Source organism: Camelus bactrianus, chromosome 17 (assembly GCF_048773025.1).
Source record: "Camelus bactrianus isolate YW-2024 breed Bactrian camel chromosome 17, ASM4877302v1, whole genome shotgun sequence".
Lineage (NCBI taxonomy): Eukaryota > Metazoa > Chordata > Mammalia > Artiodactyla > Camelidae > Camelus > Camelus bactrianus.
In genome coordinates, this window is record NC_133555.1 from 26,963,851 (window position 1) to 26,977,167 (window position 13,317).

Genomic DNA, 13,317 nt, shown 5'->3' on the forward strand with positions numbered 1-13,317 from the left:
GAATTCTGATTATTTCCTCCCAGTGTTTTAAAGATAGCGTTTTACCATCTTTTCTGATCAAAAGTCCATTTATTACCCACATCAGCCTTCTATCACAATATTTTTCATTAACTGAAATGTTACAATTAACACAACCTGCAACTGCTGGGAAATAAATCTAGTCAACTAAAGATCCTGTCAACTTTCTCCAGTTCTTTGTTTTCCTATGCAACCAGCCAACACTGGGGGAAAATTAAATTGTCATTCACCTCACAGAGCCTTCTTTTTAGCATATCATTGTTTTATTTGATTCATGAACATAAAGCAATAACCAAACTTTGAAAAGAAAATGGAAATCAGTACATAAATATGACATCTGATAATCTGACACACTTAATGATGAAAATGATACCCTGTAGTTATTCTTTACAAAAGCCCAGAGAGCTAAATTACAGCATTAAATTAAACCCCACCTACTTTTTCTGCACCATTAAGTCCCAATCATTCTGTAGAAAGGTTTAGATGGTTTTATTTTGTGTTCTAATTTTAAGGCAATTATTCTCTAGTTGAAGTTAGAAAAGGCTGCAAAGTTTTATGCTGCTGATTTGCTAAGAATTTAGTTACAAAGCATTTAACACAGAGTTGTCTTTAACTCTGTAAAAGATGTTATATAAAGTTGCTTGAATCTTTTTCTGTAATTTCAAATAATAATAACTGCTGACTCCATTACTATTGCTACATCTATCACTACTGACTCCATCTCTCTAGCAGGAACTGAGTGGTGAGAGTTTCCTTATGCTATATTATTTTATTTAACCCTTACCACAACCCAGTGTTGTCAGTCCCATAATTCCAGTATTCCAGGTGAGGAAACAGAGGCAAAATTTAACCCAGAGGTTGCAAGGCTAAAAGGAAATTTGAGCTCAGATCAAAATCTGTGCAATTTAAATTATGTGCTATGTTGGTACCCCAAATACATGTCTAATGTCCAGCTCCAAACTGGGTTATCAACTTATTTTCTGTTGTGGTGGTGATAGTTGCTGCTGTTACTACTGTCCCACCCTAGCCATTTGTTCATCCAGATATGCAACATAAGAATATATTAATGTTCCATTTTGTGATCTTCCAAGCCTTGCTGGGTTTTAGGAAACCAATTCTAGAAGTCGAGATGGTTGATCTAAAGTCATGGGATTTTTCTCTTTGATTCCCTGTTGCCTCCCCATTACTCCTTGTACAGTGCTCTGCACATGAAGTGTCTGTGAATTCTCAGCAATAGGATTTCCCTTGTAAACATGGTTTAAATGTGAATTTAATTTGTTCATCTGAGAGGCCCATTATATTAGAAACATTCATCTCTGAAAGATGGCCCCGAATCAGATATTCTGTGGTTCCCATTCTCCCTGTCTATTTGGAATCGGTCCTTATGCAATAGATTTTTTTGTGTGTGAGAACCTAGCACCTTTATTCTGTGCTAGAGCTGTTAGTATGAAATACTCGTTACATATTATTTTATTTTTAAATTTTTATATCTGAAATAATACTCCTTCTGTAGGGGAGGAAAACTTTTCCTTCTATCCTCCTAGGTTCTCCTGCAAATTACACTGACAAAAGACAAATTAACAAAACAAAAACAAACCAGCTTACTAACAGGTGCAGTGTACAGACATATGCAAGTACTCAGTGATGAGTAACTCAAAGGAGTGGTTAGAACTTGGGCTTATACAGCATCCGAAACAAAGAGCAATAAAGTTTGTAGAAAAGTGGCAAGACAAAGGAAAGGGACTTTGAATCTCTAAAGGTGGCAGACTGTGGGAGGGTAAGTATAGGGGGAAATTGATAAAAGATGAGAGCTAGTTAGTAAGGTTTGTTATTTAGATTCCTCTGGTGTCATCTCTTATGAGTCTAGAGTTGTCACCAATGATTAAGAATCATCCTACCCTTCCTGAAAGAGATAGGGGAGCAGAGAGTTTTTCTTATGTCTGCTTCTTCTCATTGCCTCCAGCTCAAAATAATCATTCTGTCAAATTGGCATATCTTGAGGGTGCATATTTTGAACCCCTTCACTCTTTGTATACTTATTTATTGTCTTTCTCCACCTCTAAACTGTGAGCAGGGACTGAGGCTTGATCACCACTCTGTTGTCAACACCCAGAACTCCCAATATAAAGGGGCATAGAGTAGGCATTCAGATATTTTTTTATTGTTCCCCAAAGATAAGAAGGTAAAACCTTCTTATTTGGAGGGACAGTTGTTCCCCCTGCATCTTCAGTGATATTTATTTAGAATGAGAAATCCTCATTTTATGTGTATCCTTCTGCTGGGTAAAATAATATTTATGTCTCCCATAGAAGTGTAGAGGTCCTAAAGGACCTCCTGAGATATACCATAACTTTATACAGTTTTCTCAGCCTTTATTTTTCTCATGGGAAAATATACTCAACAGATGTAATTCACCTGTGCACACTTTGGTGGCCATGAGTCAGGACCCTGCTCAAAAACCCAGCAAAAGCCCAGAAGTGGCCTTTGGCCTACCTTGGGTCTTAAGCCTGTCTCCATATTGAAAGTGCAGGAAGACTTATCCCTCCAAACCACATGAAGTGGTCTACACAGAGGAAAGAAGAGCTAGATTCTCAGAAGAGGGAGAAGAAAAGTATGTCAGCCAACCAAAATCATAGCTACCACAAGACGTACTACTGGGTAGGCTTGAACTCTTCAACAGCTCCCTCTGTTCATATTTACTGAGTGACTATTATGTGACACGTATACTCTTAACTTACCACTTTTCTTCGGTGTAAATGGGAGTGATGTTGAGAGTATTTTGAATTATTTTCAGTGTATTTTTTTTAGGGAAATTATTTACATATTTCCGTAATGAACCTATTTTAGTGACATTACAACAAATATAATATCTGATTGGAACACACTAGTTAACAATGTTTATTTGCATTCTTACTAGATTCCAAGCACAAAAAAAGAGGATTTTACCCCCAAAAAGATTGAGAATTACTGTTTTAACAGATGAAACTCCAGACTGTATTGCAAAGATCTGCCACACAAAATATAATCATCATTTTATAGTTATAACTATGATTTTAAGAGCAAGAAACAAACTATTAATAAACCAATCTTGTGTTAGACACCTTGACATTTAAATTGACTTCATGCAAATAAAATAAGCAAACTGAATTTTCTTATTTGCTCTTCTTATTTGCTCATCAGACACTATATAGTGCATTTCACATTCGCATCTTAAAAATATAGTAAGAAAATTTTCATCTCTTTGTGTCTTGTATGCCTGTTCCTGCTGAACTACACAACCAACCTGGATGACACTAAACTGAGAGAAATTTCACATCACTTCTTTGTCTTCATTTTATTATTGTGTGGTCTTTCCAGGTGGTTGATTTTGTATGTCTTAATTGAAGCATTCTGAAGTTACTACACATTTCACCTACTTAAATGAAACTACTTCTTCTGGCACAAAAATAGCAAGGGAAATAATTGAAATCTTCATGCCCATGGTCCAGATCGTAAGAAAGTTTTCACTTTATCCTGACCTGACTTTGAGTATTTAGGGAAAATGCTCAATTTGTAGCTTTAGCTAATGGCACTACAATGTCACACTCTCTGTTTAACATTCAGCTTTGTTAATCAAGAAAACCAGATTGGCTCTCTGCATGTTGATGAAATTGATTACAGCTGTAGGCCTTGATAGCATTTTTTTCAAGTGTCTCTAATTAATCAGACAATGCTTGATTAGTTTTTTCTGTTTTGAGGAGATAAACTGACTTCCTTGAGAAATTTCACCCTAAAATGATTCCACTCCAATGAAAGGTAAAGGATAAGTGAGTCACTGCTTAGTTTTCCATGACTCTGAGACCTTTTATCTTCCAGCAACTAAAAAAAAAAAGAAAGAAACTTTTTGAAAAGCTGATTAAAACGTAATATTTAAACTTCTTTTCACATACCCACATGAATACATCTCCTAGAGAAGGCCGTGTGTTCCCTCTGAGCTTTTAGCCTGGCCTCCCCTCTACTGCAGAGCATCTTCCAACTTTCTGATTGTAACCATTCTTTGTCAAGTTATGTCATTGAATTGTCAGAACTGACATTGCAGATTTCAGCCCAGGAACAATTTTGTTTTAATAATCAGGCTCGTGAATGATGTGGTAAAAATAATCAGCCACCACCTAATTTTTTTAGTCATATGTATAGCATTAGATAAAGCAGCTGTTATTTATGCAAATGAAATCTTGACAATTTCCAGGAACATTACCAACATTTATAAAGACCCAAAACGTTCTGCTTTCGTCGCTGAAGCTGATATTTCCAATGCGGAAGGCTGCTAGGATCAGCTCAGATGGTGCGTGTTGGCATGAGGAAGGCACCCCATTTTCCTCTCTCCTACTCCACTGGTTGAGGGGCCAATCAAGACTCCTGTTTCCAGTAAGATCTTGTCACCTAAAACACTTTTTTATAGATATTTTTAAGTTGTGTTTCAGAAGAATTTTCTTATAGATTCCATCAAATTGGAAGCTCTTGAAGAGCAAGAATCTGCCTTTTAAAAAGAAAGTCGTTTTTTAAAAAATTCCAACCAGAGCAGAAAGACAAATGTGAGAAACAAGTCTTACTCTTCCTACCCGCAAGCCCACATCCCTACTCCCAGGTGTGATGACATTTGACAGTTTCTTGGGCATCCTTCAGAAACTTTCTCTTGCATATAAAAGAAAATATGTTTTGTTTATTTATTTTTTCAACATAAATGGGATGAGACTCTATACTATTCTACAACTAGCTTTTTAGATTTTTATTGAATGGATTTTTGGATCTCTTTATGAATTTGCACATACAGATTGACATATTCTTCATTAACTTCTGGGTATTATTTCACTGTTTGATCTACTATAATTTATTCAGCCAGTTCTCTGCTGATGGGCATTTCAGTGGTTTCCAGCTATTTTGTTACTGTAGACAGTGCGATAGTAAACATCTTCATGCATATATCTTTATGAGCTGGGGCACGTATGTGCTTATAAGTTTCTAGCAGTGAGATTACTTGGTCAAAAGTAATTTTGATAGGTATTACCAAATTGTTCACTAGTTTATATTTCTAAAGCCCACACTGAGTTTTATCAAACTTCAGAGCTTTTTCAAAGCTGCTCTGTGTCAATAGTGTCTCATTATTTTTAATTTGCATTTCTATAATTGTATACCTGGTCAAATATCTTCCCATATTTGGAGGAGGCAGAAAGCATTGATGTGTCTTTTCTTCTGATATGCCTATTCATATCTTTGGCTACTTTCCTGGAAGCTTGTCTTGTATTTGTTCAGTATCCTCATACATCCAATATATGGTTGGGCACATGGATACTCAATAACTATTTGAATTTAACTTACATAGTATATGGGACACATAAAAAGAATCTAAAATATTCCTTGTTAGAGTGTAAGACTCTTGAGGTATACTGCCACCTCTAGAGACCTTCACTCACACAGGATGACAAAAACAAGATGTATTCTTAGGAGACTGCTGTTCGTTACAATCTTATTTTGATACAATGGGAAGTGAATTTTGCCAAGGGGATGGTTCCATGGTCCTCATATATTTTCATACACATATGTATTAAATTTCAAAAATAAAATTACTATTTCTTGCCTAGATTATACAACAACAAACTCCTAACTGATCTTTGTGTCTCCTCTCTTATTCCCCACCAATCCATCAATGCCACTATGATGTTTCTAAAATGAAAATCCAAGATTCTTCTGGCTTAAAATCCTTCAATAGATCCCCAGGGCCTTCAGAATAAAGTAGGCACTGTTTAACTTTCCATATACAATTCTTCAGTAAGTGTAGTGTCTCCTCAGTCAACACATGTATAAACACTCAGTGCCATCATTTCGCACTGCAGAGGTACCTCATGCTCTGTACTCCTTTCTGCTGTAGTGCATGCTGTTCCTTTTAGACTATCCCTCCATCTTTTCTCTATCTTGTGTCCTCATTCTCATCCTTCAGGAGGAATTCTTACATCACTTTTGCTAAAAAGCCTTACTATAACCATTCTCCTAACTGTAAGAGGTTCCCTGGGCTGACCTCTGTTTAACAATACTTACTTTATTCTCTTATAAGTGTTGGTCTAACAGTCTGTCTCTAGGAGCCTGAATTCCTCAAGGGCTGGAATCGTGTCTTACTTCTCAATACCCAGCATAAGGTCTGCAACCCTGTGGGGGCTCAATAAACATTTATTCAATGTAAAATTATAAAGCAGCTATGCTGATAACAGAATAGAGAAGCCTTTTTCCATGCCATTTCAAGTAGATAGGATATTATGGTTCATATGCTGTAGTTGAATTTGATGGCTGATGCCTGGATTTGTGCCTCCAGAGTTGAATTATCTGCTATATCTAATGAGTCAGTGTCTGTAAAATGGTCTCAAAGATGCTATGTCATTAATATTTTCTTAACCTTAGGGAAAATACTGCCAAACAAAAAAGATACTCAGTTCAGCAGAGAATGCACGAAGTATATTTAATAGAGTAAGAGCAGTTAATGATTTTTGTGATTTCTTGGAGCATTGAGCAGTTGAAGGGAGCTGGATCCTCTCTGTTTTATGGCTTTTCTGGCAAAGACATGGGCAGAAGAGGTGATTTTGTAGGGACCAGAAGAAAGAAAGAATATGGTTTTCCTCTTGTATGAGTGTTTGTTGCTTATCTCTAAATAAACATGGATTGATGTGAGATAAAAACACAGTAATTGTTTATGTAATGTATTTCCCAATTTTTGTTACAGAAGAGACACATTCCTATTCCAGATGTCACCATAATGTAAACATCCTCTGGGAACACTTTTAGGAGGAGAGAAGGAATGTTTGGGAAGAATGATTCTCATAATGTTCTCACCAAGCGGCCTTCTCTTACTCCTGTTATTCCTCCCACTGCTCTCAGAGCATGTTCTCTTGACCTCCTCTCTACCAGGTCTTCCTCAGAAAACTGATCCATTTTCCAGTCTTTTCACTCTCACCTATATATCTTTCTCTTAAAGCTCTGGCCTTCCTACAAGTATCCATTCAGTAAATCAACAAACATTTATTGAGTATCTAGTATGTAGCAAGCCCAAGGTGAAGAAGACAGACATGATTTCCTGCCTTATGGAGCTTATAGTCTAGGCACAGTTCCTCTTAAGGAGGCCCTCTTTCATTCTGGATTCTGGTCACAGTTCCTCCCCTGTCTCTTAGGGCTTGGGGTAGAGTTTGGGGAAGCCGTCAGATTCTATACTATCCCTATAACTACTCTTACCTCTGTAATGTGCCAAATGTTTTCTGTTGGGACATTAACTGACAGTAAACTGGCAGCAGGCTTAGAACTCAGGCAAGGCTTCTCTGAAGTAAAATTTGCACTGAAAGATAAAGTAAACTAGATGTCTTAGTCTATTGGGGATGCTATAACAGAATACCGTAGACTAGGTGGCTTATGAGCAACAGAAATTTCTTTCTCATAGTTTTGGAGGCCAAAATCAAGGTACTGGCAGATTCCTTGTCTAGTGAGAGCCCTCCTCCTGGTTCATAGAAAGCTATCTTCTCATTGTGACCTCATATGGCAGAAGAGACAAGGGAGCTCTCCAGATTCTCTTTTATAAGACACTAATCCCATTCATGAGGGTTCTACCCTCATGGCCTAAGCATGTCCCAGAGGCCCTACTTCCAAACACCACACCTAACCAGCGTTAGGCTATTATGGGAAAAGAGACTAAGGATGTGGCTCTCCCTCTGAAGCCTGGGAGTAGAGTAGCAGTAACGGTGAGGGAAAGGCTCAAAAATATGCTGTAGAAATGGGATCAAACTACGCAAAGCATTAAGGCAATGTAGTGATTTGGGATTTTGCCCTAAGAACAGATTTTGAAAAGTTCACCTCTAGATTGGATTAGAGGGAGTCAAGGTTGGCTGGGGGAAGGACAAGGGAGAGATTCTAAAAGCATAGACTAGGATGGTAGCAGATGGGTTTGGAGCTATGTCAGCATACTGAAAAGCTAAGGCTGGGGCCTGGTAATGGATCATAAATATTTCTAGGACATCTTCACATAGGGAAACACCCAAGAACTCAGATTCTTCATGTGCTAAACCAAACTCCTATGTCATCCCAAACTGGTTTCCTCTCCCTAATTTCCCAGTTCATTCAGTGGTGCCAACACTGTTTTATTCCCAGATTACCAGACTTTATAAACTTCCTCATTATCTCTTCAGACTAGTTTCTACCATGTGACAGGAAGTGTGTTCAGCAGTAGCATCTGAGTTTCAATTCTTTTGGCTTCTATTTTCTTTGTGGGGCTATCTCTCTTTTTCAGATCTGGTTTCAAAAGTTCTAGGGAAACACAATGATTGGCCCAAATTAGGTCAGGTGTCTACCCCTGGACCAATTAAGTGACGCTATGGGCTCATGTAGAAACATGGTAATTCCCAGAGTCAAATGGTCAGAGGGAACTGGTCCAAGGAGAAGGGAGAATAAGGAGTTCTGCAAAGACAGTTCATTAACTCTCTCCTACTGTGTTTTGAAAAAATATTAGAATTGTTCCTTAGAAGTCCCAAGGGGCAAAGATAGCAGTAATAGGTGGGAATGAAAAGGAAATTTTTTCCTCAACATGAGGAGAAACTTCTTAATAGTCAAAGATATTTGAATATGAAATATGGTCTTTGAAAGTAATAGGTACACAGTTACTGACGGTAATCATGTAAAGATTAGATAACCACTTGGTGGAAATGTTGTGGAAGGCCTTCAAAACCAGAATACTGAGAATCTGGTCAGAGACCTCCTGTGGAGACACAAGCATCTTAATACTTATTCCAGTCCAACTTAAGAGACATACAAAGGGGTTCCCAACATATGGTTTGTGTTTCCAACTTATCACTTGAGCTTCCTGCTTCAAATGAAAGGCAAATCCTATGAAGAAAAGAGTTCTACTGAGAACTCTTTTTGTATGTTTAAATTTTTTTTAAAAAGAAACATTTTCTTAGGTTTTTATATATATATATAGTATATATATACTAGTAAACATATTTCTGAAGCAGCATTCTGTTTTCTGAGGCAGAAAATTAAGTTTTTCTGTCTTGGCTATAAAGAGGCAGGTGTGTCCCCAGGTTGACCCCAGATTGTGTGTGTACCAAGCACATGATGAGAAAACAGCAGCATGTTCCTAGCAGGTAGACGAAGAAGAGTAAGACAGAGGTGAAATATAAGAGTGGGCTGCAACAGCAGCATTATTTATTGTTATGGAAACTTTCAACACTGAGTGGCACTCAGTATTCTGGACTGACAAAGAGATTCTATTGAACGGTCATACATTCAATAAATATTGAGGAAGCGCTGACTCTATGCCAGGCACTCTGCTAGGTGCTCATTAGAGTCAAATGGGGGACACTACATTCATCGAGTGATCAAACAAATCAGGATGTAATTATGAGCTGAAATAAGAGCTCTTAATGAGGAGATCACAGTTGCTCTATTAGAAGAAGTAACAAAGGAACTCAACCAGATTGGAGAGGTAGCATCAGGGAAGAGCTCCCAAGAATGTGATGGTTGAGCCAAAATAGGAAGGTTGGTTTCACCAGGCTAAGTGAGGGGAGGAGAGCATGTTCTAAAGCAGAGGGCACAGCCTGAGCAAAGGGATCGTGGCATACTCCAGGAATGGAGAGAAGCCCAGTGTGTCTGGAGCAAGGTGAGTGAAAGGGAGAACAATGGTAATGAGGTTGGAAAACATGTAGCAACAAGGCTGTGCAGAGCTTCAAAGGCCAAGGTAGAGTCTGGTCTTTCTCCCAAAACCGATAGCTTCCCAATGACATTGAAAGCTTAAAAAAGAGGTTGACAGGATCAGATTAGCGTTTTGGCTATCGTGTGGAGAACAGAGAGGTGAAGCCAGAATGAGTGACTATGAGGGGAGCAATTCTGAGCTTTTGCTACAGATAACATGAGGCAAGGCAGTCACTTGGACTTAGGTGGTGCAAGTAGAGATAGTGAGAAGGGTGGATTCAGAAGGCATTTAGGAGGAGAATGGGCAGGAATTTGCATAAGAGCCTTGAGAACATTCTGTTCACAGTTCCTTCCTCTAAGGGGTCATTCAGCAACAGCCTGCCCATTGAGGGATTTTTTTCTTTTGCAAATAAAATTTTATTGGAACATGGCCATGTCCATTCATTTCCTTATTGTTTGTTTGCTGTCACGGTACAACAGCAGAGTGGAATAGTTGCAACAGAGACCTTATGGCTTGGAAAGCCTAACATGTTTACTGTCTGGTCCTTTACAAAGAACTCTGCCAGCCATGGATTTTATTGCTGCTAAAAACATCACCTCCTTGATATTCCAAGGTGCAGAAGTTCTTAATTCAGAGCCCAGAAGTCCATGAATGGGCCTCAGATAATCTCTGATCTCCTAAAATTGAAAGCAAAATTTGGTATTTACAATCATTTTTCTGGGAAAAGAGTTTTCACCGGCTTTTAGAAAGAAATTGTGAATTCTCCCCAAAGTGAGATATATCCTATTCCTTTCTTCCCACTCTGTTCCCTAGCCATAGAAAACTCAAACTTCTTTCAGTGGATAAGAAATGTGCACTGGTACCAAGTGATAAATATTATTATGTATTGGATAGAAATTTCTGCAAACTGCTAAATTCCTAATATAAGATCTCTTGTATAAATATTTCACACTGGACTGACTCCTCTGATCCAGAGCTTTATGATAGCAGGTAGCTCAGTGCTGTAAATGAGAGCTATACAATAATTATTGTCATGTTTTATCGTGACAATAATTACTCTCACAAGTAAACATTTAAATGTATACAAGATTATAGACAGTTTCCTTATAAGGGAATTTCTTCAAAGGAACAAAGAACTGATCAGCTCACAGCAATCCATGTTCTAGTGTCATTTTCTGTTGGCTAGAATGCTTCTTCCTGTCTGACCACAAGCTCTCTGATTCCCCAGGGTCTGACACACAGCAGTTCAATAAATGGTTACTGTATATGTAGAAAGATGATCAGGGTATCTGTTGCTCTCATATCATGTATGTATTTGTATATGTGTCTGTATGTGTGTACACACATAAAACGTATTTATAGGAAGTACCTTAATGAAATAAATGTGTATAAAATTCTCCTATACACAAAACCCTGTTTTTAACGGAATGAACTGAAACCATAGTCTATCTTAACTGAGAACATTATCCTCAGTTATAAAATATCTGAGTCAGCTCTGATTCAGTTCATGCTCACTGCCTTGCTTTGAAAAGCTGGCATGCAAGTTAGATGAAAAGAATCTGGTGTTAGGGGTGGAGGGACCAGATTTTAATATTAGATAAATCTGTCCATTGTGAAAATTAACAAGATGGCATTTATTCTTCATCTGCACTGTATTTTTTATGTGGTATTTGAAGTGAATTCGTTGTCTTGACTCTTGAATAAAACACCTTCTGGTGACAGTACTCAGCAGGTATAGGTGTGACTACAAGTTCTTTCTCTTCAATTTCAAGAGAAAAGGCCGGGGTGGGAGGCCTGCCAGCGTCTACAAAAGGGAGGAGGAGGAGGAAGCACCTGAGCGTGCTCAGAGAGCAAGCCTGACTGAAAAGGATGTTTACCCACGAAAGAAGCTGGAAGCTTTCATAACAGGCAGATAGAATCAGTCCTTGGGAGAAAAGGATTATAGTCATAGCTGAGGAAACAAACAAAACAGAGCATCAAGTCAAAAGGACAGGCAAATACAGAAGTGGTAGAACAAAGCAGATTCCAGAGCACAGGCAGCCAGGTAAGAAACAGGCCAAGGAAAGGTTCAGAAGTAAGCTAGGGCTTGACATGCTGTGAGTGAGCCAGAGCAGGGATTCCCCCTTTGTTAGATGTTTGCTGCCTGCTGTTGGGTGAGCATGGAGGTCCAAATGAGTTAATCAAGGGTCAAAACAATGGCTTAGCATTAAATATTACATACCAAAATGTAAACAGATAAGACACAGGTGCTGCACTACACATTTCTGCTTATTAACAAATCACCCAAAAAAAAAGATTGCTTTTTAAAAAATGTAATTATTAAGTATATATAAAGTAAAACATAAACAAAACAAACAAGAGAAAGATGAATATTATGTATCACTTACATGTGAAATCTAAAAAGTAATATAAATGAATGTATACACAAAACAGAAACAGATTCAAAGACGGAAAACAAATTTATGGTTACCAAAGGGGAAAGAGAATGGGGGGAAGGGAAAAATAAGGAATGTGGGATTAACAGATACAAATTACTATACATAAGATAGATAAGCAACAAGGATTTACTGTATAGCACAGGGAACTATATTCAATATCTTGTAATAACCCTATAATGGAAAATAATCTGAAATATATATATAACTAAATCACTTTGCTGTACACCTGAGACTAACATAATACTGTAAATCAACTATACTTCAATAAAAATTAAAAATAAAATAAATTTTAAATTTTTAAAACAAAACAAAAGCAATGTCACCGGGATGGGAAAAATGGTATAATATGAAGCATCTCTTCTCAGGGTGTGTTCTGTGGACTCATGATCCCAAAAGATGTAACAGTTCCAGATGCATTCAGGTAGGCAATATACATAGTCTACCTCCTCCTTCCCGGAGATTCACAGTGCGTAAAAGGCTCTCAAAAGTCCTGCAAGAAAAAAGTATTGGTTGGCTTTGTTTAGCCTGATATTTTCCAAATTTTATAGTTAACATGGGACCCTTTTTTCCAAAATACAATTTGTTAATGCTTACTTAGTAAAAAACCAAATAGATGAGTTGCTTTGATCAAAATTTCTTAGTTGTATAAAATCTTCTAAATCTTAACATGACATCACTTAAAATGACATCGCTTGTCAAGAGAATTCTAAAGTCATTTTTAAAAGATAAAATTAGATGCACCTTACACCAGAATAAACTCACACCATGTACCAGAATAAACTCCAAATGGATCAGAAATGTAAATGTGAAAAATGAAGCCATGCAAGTGACTGAAATAAAACATGCATGAATTTCTATAGAACCTGGTTGGAGGGAGGAGCTTTCTAACTATGATTCAAAATACAGAGGCAGTAAAAGAAAAGATTGATAACATCTGTGTGGCAAAAAACATCATTAGCAAATACAGATAACAAAATAAGGGAAAGAAACAAAAAATCTGATAGGAGGACAGAAGACATGAACAGACAGGGAAATATGTATAATACATACATGTATACACATATATACACTTACATATTACATAAATGGCTTAAACATATGAAAAAAATTAACTTCACTCATAATGTTCATATGAGAACAAATGCAAAAATGGAAATC

The 13,317-nt window shown here is 37.4% G+C and overlaps 1 protein-coding gene across 12 annotated transcripts in view; it reads left to right on the plus strand.

Annotated features, from left to right (window-relative positions):
- The window catches only part of CFAP20DC (CFAP20 domain containing), a 206,763-nt gene that overhangs the window by 177,584 nt on the left and 15,862 nt on the right, over positions 1 to 13,317 (plus strand). Inside the window, exon 16 of one of the 12 annotated variants that reach the window (XM_045505327.2) lies at positions 12,525 to 12,580. The exons of the other annotated variants lie outside the window; for them this stretch is intronic. Coding sequence (XP_045361283.2) covers positions 12,525 to 12,546 — 22 coding nt within the window. The 3' untranslated portion in view covers positions 12,547 to 12,580. The remainder of the gene's footprint in view (positions 1 to 12,524; positions 12,581 to 13,317) is intronic. 12 annotated transcript variants of the gene reach the window in all.